The sequence below is a fragment of the Struthio camelus genome, chromosome 4 (assembly GCF_040807025.1).
Source record: "Struthio camelus isolate bStrCam1 chromosome 4, bStrCam1.hap1, whole genome shotgun sequence".
In the NCBI taxonomy this organism is placed as follows: domain Eukaryota; kingdom Metazoa; phylum Chordata; class Aves; order Struthioniformes; family Struthionidae; genus Struthio; species Struthio camelus.
The window spans coordinates 77,293,562-77,312,704 of record NC_090945.1 but is presented as its reverse complement, the minus strand read 5'-3'; the positions used below and the strand labels follow the sequence as shown (position 1 = coordinate 77,312,704).

Genomic DNA, 19,143 nt, shown 5'->3' with positions numbered 1-19,143 from the left:
CAAGTGAACTATAGTTCTTGTCACACAAACATTAAAATCTAGGTAGCCAGTTGTGCAAACTTTCATTCATATGAGTAAGACATCATTTGAAATAGATTTGATTTGATAATAGATCATTTGTTATTTCACAAACAGGGCATGAAGCGTAAGAAGTCACTTGAACTGCTGTGCCTTCAACCACTGACGGTGGGCTAGGCTACTGATATGTTGACATCACTGCCCATCCTGCTGACCCAACACTGTCTCACTGTTTCTTTATATTCCCCATCTCTCTGTTCCTATTCTTGTCATTGTTTTGCAAACACAGACTGTTAATAACAACATGTAATGAGATATAAAACTGAAATTCTACCATCAGTTGCATCTCACTGAGAAGATCAATGTATTAAATAGGGCCTGTATAGCACATTTGCTAAAATGAATGCTTTTCTCTAACATGATCTTTAACTAAGTAACCCAATACAGAAACCATTTAAGTGTCACCTTAATGGTCTTTTGAGATGTTTCCAAAATAAGAAAAATGTAGTTGCTTGTCGTGTATTTTATTGATTTGTTTTTTACTATTTTCTCATTCCTCATGTTAGCTCTTCGATTTGACTAATTCTGATTTTGAAAACTTGACCTAAATGTTCTCTTCTGCGTTACTGTGGTATATGCTTCTCTGTGAGCCTATCAACATACATTATACCACAACTAAAGGAGGCATGAAAAATTAATGATTTACTATATTTACAGGGTTCTTCATGGTGAAGATGGTCAGCCATGGAAAATACATTGCAATAATAGTCGAACAGCTTAACAAATTTAACCCTGAAGATCAGAGCGTGGAGGATTTCTTGAGTGAATCTGCTAAAGTGTTGCAGGTATGTTAAGTTTCAGCTTGTCTTACATAGCTTATAAAGTTTTAATAGGTGGTTTTTAATATAAACATACCTATTTTCTAATGTGCTTATGGTAACTTTCACAGTTTTTTCTTACAGTGACCACATTTTTCATCCCCAAGTCCAAATTTCTTAAGGTTATCACCAGAAAGCAAGGAAGTAAAGATCAGAGGGGCTGAATAACTGCTTGGTAGCAACAAAAGATGCAGCAGCCTCCTAAAATGGATCTGAAAATGATAGGGAAAGTTTCTCTTCTACTTCTGACTAAGCTATTTTGAGGTTTCCTGTCTTCTCTTCTCCTTCCAAATGGAAGTTTCTGCCAGTTTGACCCATTCACACATGCATACATACACACAGTTGATATGAATATTAAATTAACTGTTCCCCACAGTCTAACTAAGGTAGGACTTTGCAAGATGAAGAAGTAAGTTCATTCAGAAGTAAGGCCATTTTGCTGCAGTTTTCAGCCCACCACATTTAGTTAAACCAAAATCAGGCTTCATTTGCTTGAACATGCCGGACTGAAAACTGTGGCACTTCAGCAGCTGATTTGCAAGATCAGACATTCTTGCTTTGGGGACATAAGTGACCATCAGGACAGCTGGATAGAGGGCAAATGACAGCAAATCAACCACCTGATTTTAGTCTAATACTGCAAGTAACCAGGCCAAGATTTGCCAGTATGTAACTACACTGGCTACACCGGTTCCCGTGTTTTTCTGACCATGTTCAGAAGGTCGCCTGTGACCAGGTGACCTGTCACCGTGGCCAGCTGTTCCCATCCCTTTGTCCCCGTTACCGCTCTCAGTTGTGCTGATGCAGTTGTTTATGGGACCCCACTGGTCTGAATCAGTTTTATAAAAACCACTAAGAGAAGACAATAAAATTGCTTAGGCTGCTATTGCTTGTGCATTATCAGACAACATTGTCAGAGTCCTGGTTCCACACTGCTGTGTAGCCCAAGTACTCATTTCCACTTCTGACAATAAGATCTATATCATGTCATTCCAAATAGATAGTCTTTTACGCTGATTTTGCATAAGCATAAATGACTACAAGAACGTAACACTATAGAGGTCTGATATGAAGATCATATGCTGAGGCAGTGGGTCCATATGCATTTCTTTGGTGTTTGCTTTCTTTATGCAGCTTCTGCTCAGGCCACTAGTTTTTGTAATTGCCCTCCTGCTTTGTAGTAATGGCATAACTCGTGCGTTCGTATGCTGAATTGCATTAGGGAACTGATTCCGTTTCAAAATAATCATATTTTTGCTGGGTGGAGAGTGGGGAAACTCAACTACCACTGCTGCTAAAATAAATACTTAAAAAAATTAATATTCAGGTCATTGTTCTTCTCGGCCCAGGAAAGGTGATATAAAGACAAAAGAAGCACTAATTGCATTAGAGAAACATGAACCTTAAGCTTCTTATTAAACTATTTCAAAGGGGGAAGAGCAGAAAGGTAGCTGATTCCAAAGATAAAGCACAAATCGTTCTCTGGGATCGTCTAAAATCTACCTGTTTCACCTCCCTTACTACATAATATTTTGACTATTGTTTTATCCAAGAAAATAAAAAGTACGATCTATGTTTAAACAAAATTCAGCTTCCTTGGATGTGTCAGTATAAAATGGATAATAAAATCCTGCTGCTCTTTTGTCACGTGTCACCACTGTTATTTTATCACAGAACTCTTAGAAAACATATTTTAAACTTTTTGTTGTCCAAATGAGTGTTGTGCAAACTTTTACAAGTTATCTAATGATCTAATTTAAATTTGATTTTCTTATTTGGAAAAATATTGATTCCCGTTTCCTTCCAAGGCCTGACTCTTCTACTGGTTACTCTTGGCGTTCTTGGTACCTAGATCCACTCTTGACTATTCCAGACTTGGCCACTTACCAATTAGCCAGTATTAACTGAGTCACTCAAAAACTTCCTCTCCCTGCAGTTAGGTTCTGATTAACTCCTTCGCTTTTAATCACAGACTTGATTCAAGCCAGCCTGCATGCTTGCATGCTGGCAACATGACAAAAAGCAAACCTAACACTGTATACTACTGACCAGACAGTCAGGAGGGTCAAATTCCAGCAGCACAAATCTGAATAATTGCGGGCCACAGCTCTCATTATAGTTAGTTACGTATGCAGTATATCAGACCTTTTTTTTCCTACAAGTTACTATGTTCTATTCTGCTAGACTTTTCTAATTGGTTAATTAGTTTTCCGTACACTCTAAATGCAGTCAGGCGCTAGTCAGTATCAACACTATGTTTCATTCATGTTATGTATCCGTAAATGTTGTATTTGGACATTTCCTTGTCTGTATGTCATTCTAATACGACACCTGAGGTGTCTTGTTTGGTCCTCAGATAACCTGTTGACCGTCTGCGGAAAATACACTTGTTAGGCTAGTACCCACTGTTTGTGGTTGTTCCAAGTGAAACCAACAAATTTGGGATAAATTATTTCTCTTGAAATAATAAAATAGTATGCACAGGTAATTCCAAAATATGTTCATGGAATTCAGCACCTTTACAGTGTCTCTGCCTGGCTGCAGTATTTATGCCAGTATTGCCAGGTCCTAGAGGTGAGTGCCTCTGGCAGCCGCACACTTTTACTTGAGCTGCAGAGAGCAGGTATCAGAGGACATTTGGCAGACCAAAGCCAAATGGAACTGAGCTTTGGAGCATCTTGACAGCATCTTGAAGTAGTGTTTGTTTTATGTACTAGAATCAACAGTGAGATGTTAGGTGAAGTAACTGGCTCAAAGCAGCGGACAAGCGGAACAATCTTAACAATAGCATTCTGGATAGTTATGAACAGAGAAAGATTGGACTTTTAAAATCTAGGAATAATATTTCTATCATACTAAAATAGAAAATGTTGAGAAATTACCGTAGATTTTTATCTATGAAGAGACAGGAAAATAACATTTTAAAACTACTGTTCAAAAAGAATGAACAAGATGCACACACAGACTGATTGTGACATCCTGAAGAGCAGTCTGCATGAAAAATGGCCTCATAAGTTTCAGGCCTGACTAACAGGCAGGATGGCAATAGTCCAAGAAATTGCGGAAAGAAGTAGCAAGGCAATGCTGAAGTTTTGTTTTAGCATTGTTGAAATTAAGCTAACAATCAACAACAATGAGGAAATGTAACAGAGAGAGGCCATGTTTTTAGATTCTAGTTTAAGATTCTTATTTGTGTACTTGACAAATGTGAATGTGTTATGAAAAGAAGTTGGATTTAGTCTTAAGGGAGTGAGTTTGGAAAGCACAATCTGCCTTGATCAAAGTATCTCTGTCAGCCATCCCCCAGGAGCATAAGACCAGCCTTGTGGGAATCCTTGCTAATTAAAGCAGTAAAAATGGGCTGTCAAATGAGTCACAGGAAAATAAGTGAAAGTGGGCAAGCAAATATATGTTAAAATAAAGGACTTTACTATATGTATATGTATGAAAAAAGAATGAGGCATAAAATGGAAAGGGCCATAGTTGTGTAGTGAAAATGTACCAGCCACATTTGCAAATCTATTTGGAAAACATTTGGGTCTGCATTCTACTTCCAAGTGTATTTCACAGTGACTTCCCAAAGTCAGAAGCACTGCTCTGTGCATATTATGTAAATGAGATAAGTAGTTGGCCATCTTTATTTACAGAGAAATGATGGCATTAGATACTGCTATCGAGAGTTACATTTTTACTAGCTGTATGTGGGATTTAACTTGACATATTCCATTTAGGGTAATGGCAGTTGCTCAGCGGAGCCCTGTTTACTGCTTTGAAAAAGCACCCATTTTTCCCTGCATTTTTTTAATTGAAGTAGATCAAGCAGATAACATATCCAATAATTTTGGGGGTACATTTTTCTTTTTCACTTGTTGCAGTTTGCAACCATTTACTATTTCAAGATACAAACAGGGAATCAGAAAGTTAGTATCAAAGGAATAGAAACTGAATTTCAAAGAGCAGAGATAAAACATCACTTTGACAATAGTTCAGGTCTTTCCAAACCACTGTTTGTATAGGGATAGAGTCTTCTTTCTGTGTGATGGAAATGTACAAATAAATTGCCCAAGTGCCAAGTAGTTAACAGTGTTTAGTGAGCTATAATTAGCTCAAGGCTGGATAGGTCACCTTTCAAGTGACACAAGCCCCAAAACACCATTCTTTCTGGAGTGATTAGGGAAAGAGCAACTTTCTACCTAGGCTTCTTCCAAGAAAACCTTGACTCTGTATTAAAAGTGGCAGAAGAACTTGAGCATGTAACAGCTCCTGGAATTGAGAGCTTGACCTTCCATGCACCAGAGCTCTTGATTCACAGGACTTCCCCTTCCTGCTCCTTTACTTCTAAGACTTAATGTAGCTTTAAAACTAGTAATAATCCTCTCTCCCCAAGATTCACAGATGGGAGAACAGACAGTTCCTAGTTTGGGTTTGCTTTTAATGCAAAAGCAATTTTATTGGAGTGATTGAAAGGGGAAATAGAATATCTGGATTGCCTGAGGGTATTTCCGTTGCTCTGATATCCTTGATGCTGTAAGGAGACATAGGGCATACATTTGAATTTTGTGAGGGAACCCCTTATTTCAGAAGATAACATGAAGGTATTCGAAAACATCTGTTGTTGAGCTAAATAGTCAGTTTCAACTCCCAGCAGAAAGCTAGATTGAGTGCTTAGGCACAGGGGCCCCTCCTACCATCTTTGTTCATTCCTCGTTTAGATATTCTGACCGTGATTCAGCAAAACACTCAAAAACACACTTAAGCGCTGTGCTGATTTATCATTACAATATATGGCACTTTTCAAGTGCCATATACAGCACTTCAGAAGGAATCTTCATTTTACAGATCAGGAAAACAAGGCGCCAAGATAGAACATAATCTCTACAAGGCCGCTCGGCAAGCCAGAGAGAGATGTGTTCCAGTCTCAGTTCCTATCTTCCTAGTTTACGCTTCTATATACAAGTGGAGTTAGGGAAACTCACTGATTATTTGCCTCCTGTTTTCAGAGAAATTAAAATGAAATATGGTAAGGTTTTTCATTTCTTGAATAGCAGTAGATAAATCAGCCTGGCTTCCTCCAATTGGAATGTTATGACCAAAATTAGTTCTAAGGTGATTCATTGTTAACCTCCAAATATTTCATTTGTGCAACATGTGAATATTATGTCCTAAAAAGATTTTCTGTCCATTGTTAGGAGTGAATGATTGGACTTGATCTTCTTCCAGGAAGAAAACTATATTTGGCTTATAATTCAGTTATTTGAAATCTTGATGTTTATTGTATTTTAAGGTATAACATTTATAACATAACATTGGACTTGTTTTTCACTGGAATATTTTCAATAGGAACATAGGTTCATTAGTACGATACGATACGATACGATACGATACGTAATTCCTAGTCACAACAAGCAAGCCTTCACCTCTGATCTTGAAAAGTCATATTATGCCCCTCAAAGCTCATAAAACCAAATAAGTGCAAACAAATGTCTCTATTTAGATGTTGTGACCTCATTTATGTTAAAACAGAATTTAATTTGAATTATCCTGAATAACACATTAAGCTAAAGTAACTCTTTAAATCTGTCATGGTTCTTTAAATTACTAGTACTCACATTCAAATCTGCATCTCTGTCTCTGTTCTTCCCTATGTGAATACCAACGCTGCTTCTCTTTCTTTATCTTCCTAAATGCATTTGAATACTCCTCTTATCTGATTGATACTCTGCTGATAATATCTTTCCTCTTGTGTACTAACTCCCCCCCCCACCTTATTTTAAGTATTCTTCAGTTAAATCTATCAAAAATGATCCATATCCAGAGTGGTCCTTTATCCAGTGTACTGTGCATAGGGATATAATTTCATCGGAGCAGAGATATAGAAATGGACTGTATCTCTTCATTTTGAAAAAGATAAAGTTTTATGCCTAGCTGAACTATCACAGACATTTTTTCTTCCTTGTGACTGTTAGAACCATACTTTTGCTGTGATAACAAGAGACAGATTTTAATACAGAGGTCCACATGCAATGTTTGTGCCTTTCTCTATTGCAAATAACAATCTTCATTTTCAGTGGAATTACTTGCTTGAATTAGACTTGCAGGATCAGACCCATCTCATTGACCTTTATAAATGCAATCTACTAAAAAGCTTACTTCTGTAAAATCAGAACTACTACCCCAAATTCACTGTTTTATTCCTTTTTCTCTCTCGTGTTGATAGCACGAGATCAGCCTCCTTATGAGCTTTCCATTTTATAAGCACATGGTGTAATTTGGCATAACTCTTCATAGTTCTCATTTATATTGGTTCAGCTGTATGTCTCACATATGCCCACTCAACTATGAGTAAAATCCCCAAATGTCAAAAGTCAGAGATTTAGTTTTAAATATGAAAATCACGTAATGGAAGATTCTTTTGATATCTGTGGTGAAAATATTCATGCTAAATCATACACACCAAATTTGTGTTACTGGGTACTGATTTAAATGCAGATTATGATCTTTCTAAGGGAAGGGTTGAATCTGATGGTTCTGCAATGTCCACCTCATGGGATTTAATATCAAGTACAAAGAAAAATAGCCTTAATATACCTCTTGAGGATAGTTAGCATTATCAGATGAAAATACTTGCTTGTGACTGTAAGATGGAATGTAGACAGTAAAGGTAGTACCTTCTCCTATTTACATCCTAAGATCTCGTTTTCTTTCGCCCATTGAAATTACTGAAAGCATTTTCACTGACTTCAGGGGAAACAGGACTGGCTTCTGGTGACTGATGCAAAACCCAATGAAGTCAATAGGATTTTTTTCTTCCATTTCAACAGCCTTTTGATTAGACCGTTGGGGAGGACTAGCACTGGAATCTAAAGCTGTAAATTAATCGGACCGCATCTGCAAAATGAGTGTGTTCTGCCTAGAAGTAGTCAAGTTTGGTACATGCTATTACTCAGTGCTCTCAGGAGGTGAAAACTATTTTATCTTTTCATCAGATATTATCTTCTTTCTTAAATATTTGTTTTACCTTAAACTAAATCCGCATCCTGAGGATTTTCAAACAAGACATAGCTGTTGTTCTTCTTCTTCCTTCCCTCTAGAAACCAGAGCTTTTCTTACTCTCCTCACCCATTCTTTTCTGACCTCCCTGACTCTTAAACTGCACTCTTTGTCACCCTCTTTACTACCATGCACTCACCGTGGTCAAACTTGCTTTTTGCAGGTACTTTTCCACTTTAGTTCATGCTACCTGCTGCACTGACACGTATTGAAAGTTGTATATAGAAGTCCTATGCTCAAACTTTCCTACACAATCCCTTATCTCCTAGGAGAAACATGGCAGGTTCCCAGCCACAACTAAGTGTCAGGGAGCAGAGAAAACACGCCCATAGAAGCAGGCTAAAAGCATTAGGGATTTCTCAAAAGGGGGAGGCAGTAGTCGGACAAAAGTCAGGCCATCTCATACATCTTTTTCACAAACAGGATCATTCTTTTACAACTTTGACACTTGGATATTGAGAGAAGCTGAAATTCAATGCCAAAGGAGAACACTTTCAGAAACTTTTATGTGAATGACATTGTGAGCACATAATTAACTTATATCCAGTCCAGAAAGTGCTCAACATTGTAATATATAGTTTTCCAAATATTAAAAATGTAGGACTGTCCAGTGTTCTTCTACCATAAACTCACTATGCTTTACACAAATAAACAGAATGATTAATAAGCTATGATATTAGTGACAGAGATTGTTTCTTGAGCATGGAGTAAACATATTGTCCATTAACATCAAGATTTATTATGCCTTCTGATAAATTTAAATATTCAGTGCAACAGAAGATAATACCTACATGTTATTTTTAGCTGTAAATTGTCTAGCCCTTCTCCTGCTGAAAGACTCACACAAAATACTTGCAAGCATAAGCAGCTGCTAGTTGTTTCAGAGAAACAGATGAGGTAAAATGTGATTCGGAAGGTAGGAACATGGTCTGTTGGACAGAAGAAAAGACTAATGAAGTAGCGTTTATGAATTCTTTTATTTTTGCCACCAATGACTTAGTGTGTCACCTGGGGCAAATCTCATCTGCTCTGTACTGTAGTTCCTGCATATGCAAAATAATATTACCCAAAATGAGCCCTATTAAACTTAATTAAGGTTTGTAAAGTGTTCGGAGAAATTCTTACATAAGGCTCTAGAAATGTACATTCCGTTATCATATTGTACTAACCATGTTCTCAGGTCATTTGACCCACTTCTGAAATATATCCTATTGACATAAAATGCAACATAAAGGCCCATTGAAGGAATGTGCCTAGAAATTAGTAGTGGAAGTCAAATCTTCCAAACGTGTTACTTTCCCAAAGGAGTCATGATTTCAGATATATGGGTAAATATTCTAGATTAAATTTGTCCAGGACACAAGGAGCAACCTCAGAATACCAGCAGAATAAAAGACCACAGATATTTAATAATCAGTTCTTTGGGCTTGTACAAAAGATAGCATTTTGTATAGCACAGAGTATCCTAGAACTGTTTTAAAGCATTGGCTCAATTTTTAATGCACTTGATTATCAGCACAGCTTAACCAACGGCTTACCCTTGAAATTTCTTATCCAAGTACTGATCCTGCCCAGTCTTCTTCAGTTTATTATGAATTCTGATGAGATCACATCCTCAGATGACGTAGCTGCAGGCTGTGTAACTAGTCTCAACTTCTAGATATAAAAACAGAACACTTAGTACCCTTTGTAATTAAAAGCAGATTCAACTGATAATGTTTTATGACAGGAGGAGAGGACTTTTTTTGGCATGTGACCCAGAGAATTACCAGTCAGTATTAATATTCTGGAGCACAGCTGTCCCCAGGCTGCTCCTCTTGTCAACTTGTTGCTTGGCTCAAGGCCATATAATGATTATGCACTTTTTTGCCAATTGCTATGGCAAGAATAAGTACGTCATTTCTGTGTTTATCCTACAACTACCTTCTGATTGACTTGTTAAGTCAGAATAGTAGAAGAAATTGAGTAAATATAAATGTGCAATTATACTTTTATACTGTATGCTAAACCGTATACAAGATATGATTTGGGCATTGCTGTCTTCCTGTTGTCATCTGGTTGCCTGCTTTTGTTCCTCTCTCAAAAGTACATTTGAAAAGCATTGGTTTGTTTTAATACTTTATACACCTGTCATATATCAAAGTGTTCAGAAGGTAAATGCAATGATTCTAATCAAATAAAGATTTTAGGAACCATTTATTTTCTAGACTTCTGGTGAAGATAGTTATGAGAGTTTTTTGTTTGGCTAGTTTCCATCTCGCTTATCCAGTTTCACCATGGACTTTCTGTTTATCCTCAGAGCTACTGCTATCTGCAGATTGATCTGTTCGTGAGCAGCAGCATTTGTTCAAGGGGACAATTGTTTTGCATTCCAAAGTGTTAGAATCCTATTTTATTAAAACTGTCTGGTTTTCTCTCATTTTGCTCTTCAGATGCTTGGGTTTGCCTTTGCCTTTTGTGATGAATTCTCAGACATACTCTTATCAAATATGGGATTTATATTTGAGTATTTAGTAGGGAGTTAGATTTCTGGATTTTTTGTGCCAGGCTTATGAAAAAACTTCCATAAATCTTCATCCAGAAAAGGTATGTTTGGAATGGAGGGTGAGCCTCGCAAGAATTCTTAGTGCTTAGCAAGATGGCATCTATAATCCCTATCAAATTCATTTTTTTTGTATATTTTCAGATGTGCTCAGTCTCTTTCCTCTGCTCTTCTGTTTGTGTCCCTCCTCAGCCTGAGTCCTTCTGTGTCTCCTCTTTTACCCTACCTTCTTTTTCACTCCTTTCTCTAGCCTTCTTATTTGTCATATCACTGTTGTTGGTTGCATTTTTGGAAATGCATTCCTTTTATCTTTCTGCCATCTCAGCCACCGCCTTTTGAGTCTTCCTTGTCGAGGGCCCTGATTAAGAAGACAGATGATACCCTGCTTATTCTCACTCAATCATCTCCAGCTGCCCAACAGACTTTGTAAAGCTTCAATGTCTTTATGTAATGCACAGTTCGGTTATACTCTGTTCCTTTTCACCCAACATATCTGGGTCATAGAATATATTCAGAGTCATATCTGATCACTTCAGTTGTAGAAATAAAGTTTTTCTGTCATTTTAACTACTTTTAGCCCTTAAGCAATCTAAAAGTCGCAAACTGAGCTTGATTCTATTTCTGTTCGTGCATCATTGGCAATGTTTATTAAAATTCTGCTAGAAAGAGTCAGATGTGTTAGCGCAGTCTGAATGGCAGTAAAGAAATTACAGGGATGTACCTAGGTGTAATTTTGCCTGCATATATACAAGCATATATATATATAGGCAATTATATAGAGGCACTGTTTTTTCTTGTGATGCACAAAAAGTGAAGAACCTAGTCTGGCTTTTGAGCAGGAATGGCAACAAAATTATACTTACTCTTTAGTGCATTTCGTCTGGAAGGCAACCTAAGAAAATACACTTGAAACCTTTCTACATCATTTTTACTTTAAAAATAAGAAGTGTAATTTTAAAGTTATGCCTTTTACTTGCCAAGTCTCAAAGCCCTGTATGGTGTCATATATCAGAAGACTTGCATGTTTCCTTCCAACAACCCGTAATGATACTTTCAAAATAGAAATGAATTACATTAGGGAAATAAAGGAATCATGATGCCACCAGAGACAGCGTACTAGGAAAGGTGTCATATATGATTGCAGTTCAGTTGTTGCCACATCTCAGAGCTTTGGTGATAATCCGGATGTGAAATGAAGGTCTGAAGCCCAACAGTTATATAGAATATCCCACAAGGCCTTGGACATTGCAATGTATTTCTTAAAAAGGATGGACGGGACAGAAGTTGAGGCATATCCACTACTCTTTTGACAGGTACCAGGGCATTTTTAATGCCCACAAAAATAACTTGGCATAAGAATTTTAACTTAAGATTTGCTTTTATTGAAAGCCAGCTTTCTACAGCTGTTCCATTGACTCCAACTCTTCAGTGCCAAAGACAGATCTCCCTTTGAGCCCCACCATCTAATCTGGAACATGAACCTTGTTACTAGAATCATGGCGACAATAAAAATGACCAGTTTTCTCTGCATAAAATATTATACCTGAGTAGGAGAGATCATATACTGAAGGTGGACTACATTTGTTCAGAAGATGCACTTAGCTTTTTTCTTGGCTTCCTGGCTCACTTTCTTGGGTCAAAGAATCATTATTGTCTGTCGTTCTGTCGTAGTTTGGCTGTCTTGTTTTTCAGTTTGTTTAATAGCAGGCTCTAGGCTTCAGACTTTAATGCAGTATTTTAAAGGTGGTTCATTCTGGAAGTATATCTCATGTAATTACAGAAATTCCCTATGTTATTTATTAGCAGTGAAACTCTGTAAAGTTCAGAAGTGCTTAAACTTTTTACAGGGATTGTGAGGTAGGACCCAAATGGAGTGCAGCGGGCATCTCTTCCTGTTCTCTTATGGTATTGCATGAACATTACAAATAACCAAAGAGCAAAGCTGGATAAGAAACAAACAATCTTCATTAACAAGAATCCTAGCACTCACAGATTCAGATTAAAATAGCCACATTCTCACATATTAGGCTAGAGTAGCAGTCTTCCGTAACTGCTGTCCAGCTTCTCCCCTAGATTTAGGCTCCCTAATAGCACAGACTTCACCTGCATAGAACAAGTGTTTTATTGAAAAAGTAAATTTCCTACGAGAAGGTCTTATTGAAATGCAGTCTTACTGAAACTTTCTCATACTATTAACTTAAGTTAATCATTGTCCATAGCTCAAGGACTTTGCATTTTCTTTGCACTAACTGTTGACTTTCACACATCAAGGCCTTGTAACTAAATGCATGTATCAGCAGATTAGCTGAAAGTTTAATATTGATGGGGTTACATTTTATTTAACAAGAGTTATTAATTTGTTAAGATTGCCCATACTTTTATGGTATTAGAAGTGTGTCAGCCCTACCTGAGCCTGAGCTGTTCAGTACTCATGTTTCTTAATTACCATAACAGGATTGTGCTTGTTGTGCGCCCAAAAAGCATTTTCTTTCCAGAATGCATTAATCGTTATTAATTTTGTATCTCTGTAGACTCTTAACGTGACAGATGAAAATTTTGTGTTGGAAACACTAGCTGGATGCATAGAATATAAATCCTTATTGGATATAGTAGTCAATGCCTTTTTTGTTCGGGATGGGAAACATTGCCTGTTTTCTGAGCGTAATCTGTATGTAGGTAAGTTTTTTTTAAATGCTAGATTTGTTTAACTGAGAACATTAAAAAATATTATTGAATTAGTCCGGTTGTTAATATTATATTACATTTGAGGCATTGTCATAGTATTCAATGTAATATGAAATTTAGGACTTTTTCCAATGAGCTTACGATGTAAAGCCTAAATCCTGAAATTTGTGGTTAGTCTGGACTCTCACAGAGGTTAATGGGATATTTGCCTAAGAAAGTTCTGCAGAATATGCCTGAAGGTTAGGCTAATTGTAACTTACTTACAGATGGAAAAAAACATCATTGACTAGAAGAAGTGTTCTGACAGTTCAACTGTCCCTTTAAAAAATGTTCTTCAATGGCTTCCCTTTATTCTGTCTATGACATCTAGCACCTTTGCCATTCAGATATGAAACTACATAACAAAGCTGTATCTGCTGAGGAAGGTAGGAACACCCTCACAGTGTGACGATACCATTCTTTCTATCCATGCATAGGTTCCTGTCATGCAACCTTCATTATTGGCCATCACATCGACATAAGCAGACTTCCGTCTTCTCTCCATGAGCCAAGTCAGTTATCTTCCCTTCACTAGTTAGTTAGAATCAGTTATAATGCGACCGTACCTGATAGTGTGAGCTAGTTAATTAGAATAGTTATTATCCCCAAGGTTATTTCAGGAGTTGAGAAGTACCTTAGAGAGTCATTTAAAAAATATTTTTATGCTATACATTTACTTAATACAGATATCCTGAGGTTGATTTATAAATTTCCTGAAGAAGCTGGGATCACAGATTACACTGTCATTGGTTCTCTAAGTCACGTATATTCTGAAGCTTTGTGGATACTTTTAAAAATCCAATCAATTTTATTTAAAGTGATCCACTTTGAAAAGTAGAAAAACATATGTAATTAAATTACCTTTAGTTTTTATGTTTTAAAAGCTACACATTTTTCATTGTAATTCTAGTAACAATGGGTGCAGTTCGGTACAATGGGTACAATACTGGGTAAAACACAGAAATCTAAGTCAGGTATCAAACTAAGAAGAATCTAAGCTGCCATGGATAAAGTCAAATTAATATTGGGCTTATTCTAAATGATAATGCTTCATTGTCTACATTTCTCCAGAGCCATGTTTTTCACTGTCTGGGACGCATTAATTATACTTCTAAGCTGAGTGTTGCTGTAACTGGATTGTCAGGACTGGTCTACTTAAAGGCCTTCATTAATCAGAGGCAGAGGGGAGGCCCCAGAAGATTTTCCTTTATCAACAAGTTGAGAGTCTAAGGTCATTGGCTTAGATTTTTTTAAGCTGCTTGTGATTCCCTTTGCCAAGCTTCATTGACACTTAAATGATCAAAGCTGCTTATAAAGGCTGTTGCTATGTGTGAGCAGACTTGAATTTAATAAAGCTTGTAGCAGATAAATGTATATTCCAGAAAGACCACTTAACTATGTTGCTATGCTGAAGCACAAGACTGAAGTCTCTAGCAATACACGAGTACGCCAATACACCAACAGTATGGCTGAAGCATATTGGTTACAATTTACTGATCACTGCTGTTTGGTGGCAGCTAAAATACTTCAGTGCAAGTGAAGCCTAATTGATCAAAGTCAGTATAGTTAAGTAAAGGTTGATACAGGAGCTCCTCAACTTTATAGGTCCATAGAAATCTCACAGCACTGACTGTGCCTTTTCCTATATCAAACTCCATATTGGCCGGAGGGGGATGCGAGAATCAGACTTTCTGTTCCCCAGAGAATTCCACAATGTAAAAATTTGTTTCTATTCTAATTAGGGATTTAAAAAAGATTACAAAATTTTCTGCAAAACGGTCACTTGCAGAAAACTTCAGAGCAAATGAAATGCTGGGTTTGAATATATTTTCTAATAACGTTTTTATTATACACAACAAATTTTGATTTTGGAATAAGAACTATCCACTCTGAAAATATTAAAAACAGAATATGTTGAAAACTTTCTTTTGCTTGTCCTGTTCACACACAATTTTGCCAGAATAAGTTTGCTTATACTGAAAATTTTAGTTATAGCAAAAGAGCTGTTCCCAAAAACAGAATTCTGTCAAAAACTTATCGGTCATATCTCTCAGGAGCCAACTGACTCCTTTCCTCTCGGCCTTCTTGCTAGACTAACATCAGAATTGCACAGACATGATATGCAGGTATTTGGTGTATAAGCTGGTACTTCTACCCTGAAAAACAGGCTGCTGCTTTTCTCTTCACTGCCACTCAGTCTGACCCTGTGTCATATCTTCGCTTGTGTTAGAACAGGTGGTTAGCAGCCATCCAGTGAATTAACCAAGAAACTGCTTCAGGTTAAAATTCACAATCTTGTTTAAGTTGACTATGTGGATGATTGTACTTGCCCAAGTAAAGAAACACTGGGAAGTAAAAAAGGATGGGAACAAGCAAGCAGGAGCTGACAGAGCTGCTTAGTTCAGCAGTGATGTTGACATAATGAAATGACCATGAAATTTACAGTTTCCATGCTGTCCCTGCAAGAGCTTACCTTCAGCCTTACAGAACTGCAAACTCTGCTATGGCAGATCTCCCAGTTTTGCAAACAGATATTTGCAGGCTTCAAAAGGTCCTCTGTGAATGACTTTAGATAGCTAGAATCGCTTTATGCTTTTAGTGTAAATGCCTAGATCAGGTTATTATAAATTCCATGAAATTATAAAGATTTATACTAGCTTAGATGTGACTCGAGACAAATGACTGATTTATATGAGCCATAAGACAGAGTCACCAGTACTAGTAGTGAACATAAGGGTAACATTGTTTTATAACTTTATATTATAACTTCTCATTGTCAAGCATTATATTGCCCAGGTAGATAAGCAGTATTCAAGACTCTTTAAAATTATAATAATGGTCCAAATCTCAGAGCATGGTGATTAGAGGGTATAAGTTTCCTAGAATTTCTTACTGTGTTTTAAATATATGTATCTTTTGATAGTTATTTGTTATCTGGCCACTTTTCAACTAGAAGAGCTCGGTCTTCAGCACTTCAGCAGAATTGTGAAATCTTTGGACACTGCAAAAATGCATAAGGTAATGAAAGTACAAAATATTTTTAAAATAATAATTGACCATCTCCTCATTGTGTTTGATTAATCTGATGATTTTTCTCAACTTTCAGCATAATTTAATTTGAGAAATTAGGGTCATTTTCTATTTAAATTATGGGAAATCAATATTCTGCTGTCACAAAAATCTTCAATTTACACACTGACTAGCTCATATTCAGTCAAAAATCAGATAAAAATGTATTTTACATCGTGTGAGAATTTAAAATGATTACATGACTTACAGATCACATGATTTACAGTTTTCTGTAACTTACATACTCGGTCTTGGCTCTGCTTATATTCTTTCTTTGACTTTAAGGCAATAGAACAAGTTTTTGCCATAAGCAGTGAACCTATTGAAACCTGTGGTTCCTGCTGCTTTGTGTTCTTTTCTCCCTGATCAGTCCAGTACCACTTTGATTATTTGCCCATCCTTTGCCCTCCATCCCTTTTTCTCCTTCCCAAGAAACAATTGCTAGTTCTGAGCTATGCAAGTAGCATAGCTCCAGTTAGAGCATATGCGAAATTGGCCAATCAGTTGCTGCTAAAGAGAAAGCACAACAACAAAATTCTGTCTGCCTTTTCCTCATTCGAGTTACTAATTTGGATTTCTCTCTTCTATTTGTTTGCTAATTTTCTTGAAAGCTGTAGAAATTGGAATATCTTTTGCTTCTCTCTCAAACTGGTTGAAAGTGCTGATTGTCTCAAAACCTCTGTGGTAAGGACAAGCAGAAGAGGGATAAACAGGCAATGTTTTCTCATAAGCCCTATTTTCTCAGGAAATTAGGCTAAAAATGAAATTACCGCTGACATAGCATATGTAAACTCTGATCATCCAGATGTTTCAAGGTGTATCCAAACTCAGGGCTTGAATAACAGCTGTATAGTTTTCTGTATAAATGTGGGATTCAGGGTATAGGCAAACTTTAGTAATCAGCACTCAAAAGGCTACCTTGAAAGTTCTTGTGGATGCCAGTGTCCCTTCCATGAGTATAGTTGCTACACAGTGTGTAGGGAGAAAGAAGGCTAGGTTGTCTGTATAATGCTTTTAGAAACACTTTGTTTTGATGAGCTTACCACAGAATGTTTTTGTTAATTCAGTTCAGAGACAAAAATGATATATTTCATTAACTGTTAGAAAAAACAGAGAAGTGGCAAGAAGAATTACTATAATCTGATAGACAGACAAATCACTCTTTGTCCAAAATGCTCTCCCAGCCCCTTCTTTGATAAACATCTTAGAAACAAGTCACTGAATTGGATGCAACCTGAGCTCAGCTAGTGACACACTCTTCCCACTTCATGCCAGTTATCTCATGTTGATTCCATTCACCTACCTTTATACGGTTTGAGCATCCGTGCCCTGACATTTTATTTCAAATAGTTTTTCCTTCCTCGTCTGGAATAATTTTTCTTCTGATGGGAAGGTGCAGCATTATGCAATGTTCTGCACCTGCTACTCATTTTCTATATATGTAGTTTTGCTTGCTTAAGTGTCTTATCAGATCCTCACCACCATCATACCTAGGTTTCCTTCTCTTGCATCAAAAGAGGTTCTTTGTCTCCAAACTGATGCTAGATTATATGAATGCACCTGCAGCAGAGGATTTAGAAGCAGCATTTCGTCCCCCAGCAACAGAGACAAAAACAGCAGAAGGCAGATTTGCAGCCGTAGCAACAGCCTGAAGTTGTCAGAAATCTGAGATGCTCCTTCAGGATGCTGACCTGTAGATATCCTCTGATGACTATTGTATCTAAGTTCAGTTGAGGTGCCAAATAATTATTCACATATATAGGAACAGATTTACCTTAATTAAAGAAGAAATATTTCTGCACATCAGACACTGACTGGAATTATCCTAATCATGGAGATAATGAGTAGTCTTCATGAAATTAAGTGGATTTTTCACTTGAATGAGATCCATTTGCGAGAATAGATCTTTCTCTTAAAGCATTGTATGATGGAATCCATTCTAATCAGAGTGTTTCCCTATGACTGGTGCATGTTTAAATATTTTCATTTAAGCAGAATATCCAGGCATAAAAATATTGCTACCTAACTCATACATGTTCATCTGCTTGAACAGAAAATTATGAGATCTCATTTTGTAATGCTAAGAATACATTCAGGAATTCTTTATGGTTATGTAATTACAGAATCACAGGATAAAACTCAATTTTGTAACCTTAGCAGGATCATTCCTCTAAGGAACTTAGCTATGCATTGCCAGTTCAAGCCTATTTTTGTTTTTTATTATTCATGCATGTTATTTTATTTTTACGGTAAAATTTCAGGATTTGTTTGTTAGAGAAAAGACATTTGAAATAAAAAGTTGAAGAAAACAGCTTTATAATTTCATACTTGCCTTGTGTAAAATGCAAAATATCTAGGGTTTGCTTTTTAGCCTTCAAGAACCTGTTTTGTTTTGTTTCATGTTCTGATTGCTGCTAACAGTAGTGAAGTCCTTTATGAAGACCTTTGAGAGCTATAAATGAAAAGCACTATATAAGACCTGAGTATTATAATTGCTATTGTGATTAAGTAGGAATGGACAAGATCAGGCCCCTGGAGGACACGTGGGCAAAAGAAGTCAAAGTTGAGTCAAACAATGGCAGAAGGATCCAGGACCATGCTAGGACACTTTTCTCTGGAACTTTAACTGAGGATCCTCAAAGCATAATTATCTGTTACAATTTCTAGGTAGGAAAGCCTTCTTCAGAGCTTCTTGCCTTCCTCTTCATTGTTTGTTGCAGTTGAAAAGTACAATTTTACAGGTAGTTCAACTGGCATAGCTGAAGAACTAAACTACAGTAAAAGGGAAAGAATCGATAGATGAAGAGAGGAGTGAACAGGAACCTCCTTGATTGCCAGATAGCTGTGGATGTGTTCCGCCAA

At 36.9% G+C, this 19,143-nt stretch overlaps 1 protein-coding gene across 5 annotated transcripts in view; it reads left to right on the top strand.

Annotated features, from left to right (window-relative positions):
* CFAP99 (cilia and flagella associated protein 99) overlaps positions 1-19,143 on the top strand; it is a 59,426-nt gene that overhangs the window by 2,231 nt on the left and 38,052 nt on the right. For 3 of the 5 annotated variants that reach the window (XM_068943540.1, XM_068943542.1, XM_009686142.2), the window contains exons 2-4: positions 736-863; positions 13,020-13,164; positions 16,136-16,230. In XM_068943540.1, the coding sequence (XP_068799641.1) occupies positions 744-863; positions 13,020-13,164; positions 16,136-16,230 (360 nt within the window). In that variant the 5' untranslated portion in view covers positions 736-743. Of the gene's footprint in view, positions 1-167; positions 187-735; positions 864-13,019; positions 13,165-16,135; positions 16,231-19,143 lie in introns of those variants that run through there. The other 2 variants (XM_068943541.1, XM_068943543.1) reach the window with 2 other exon arrangements.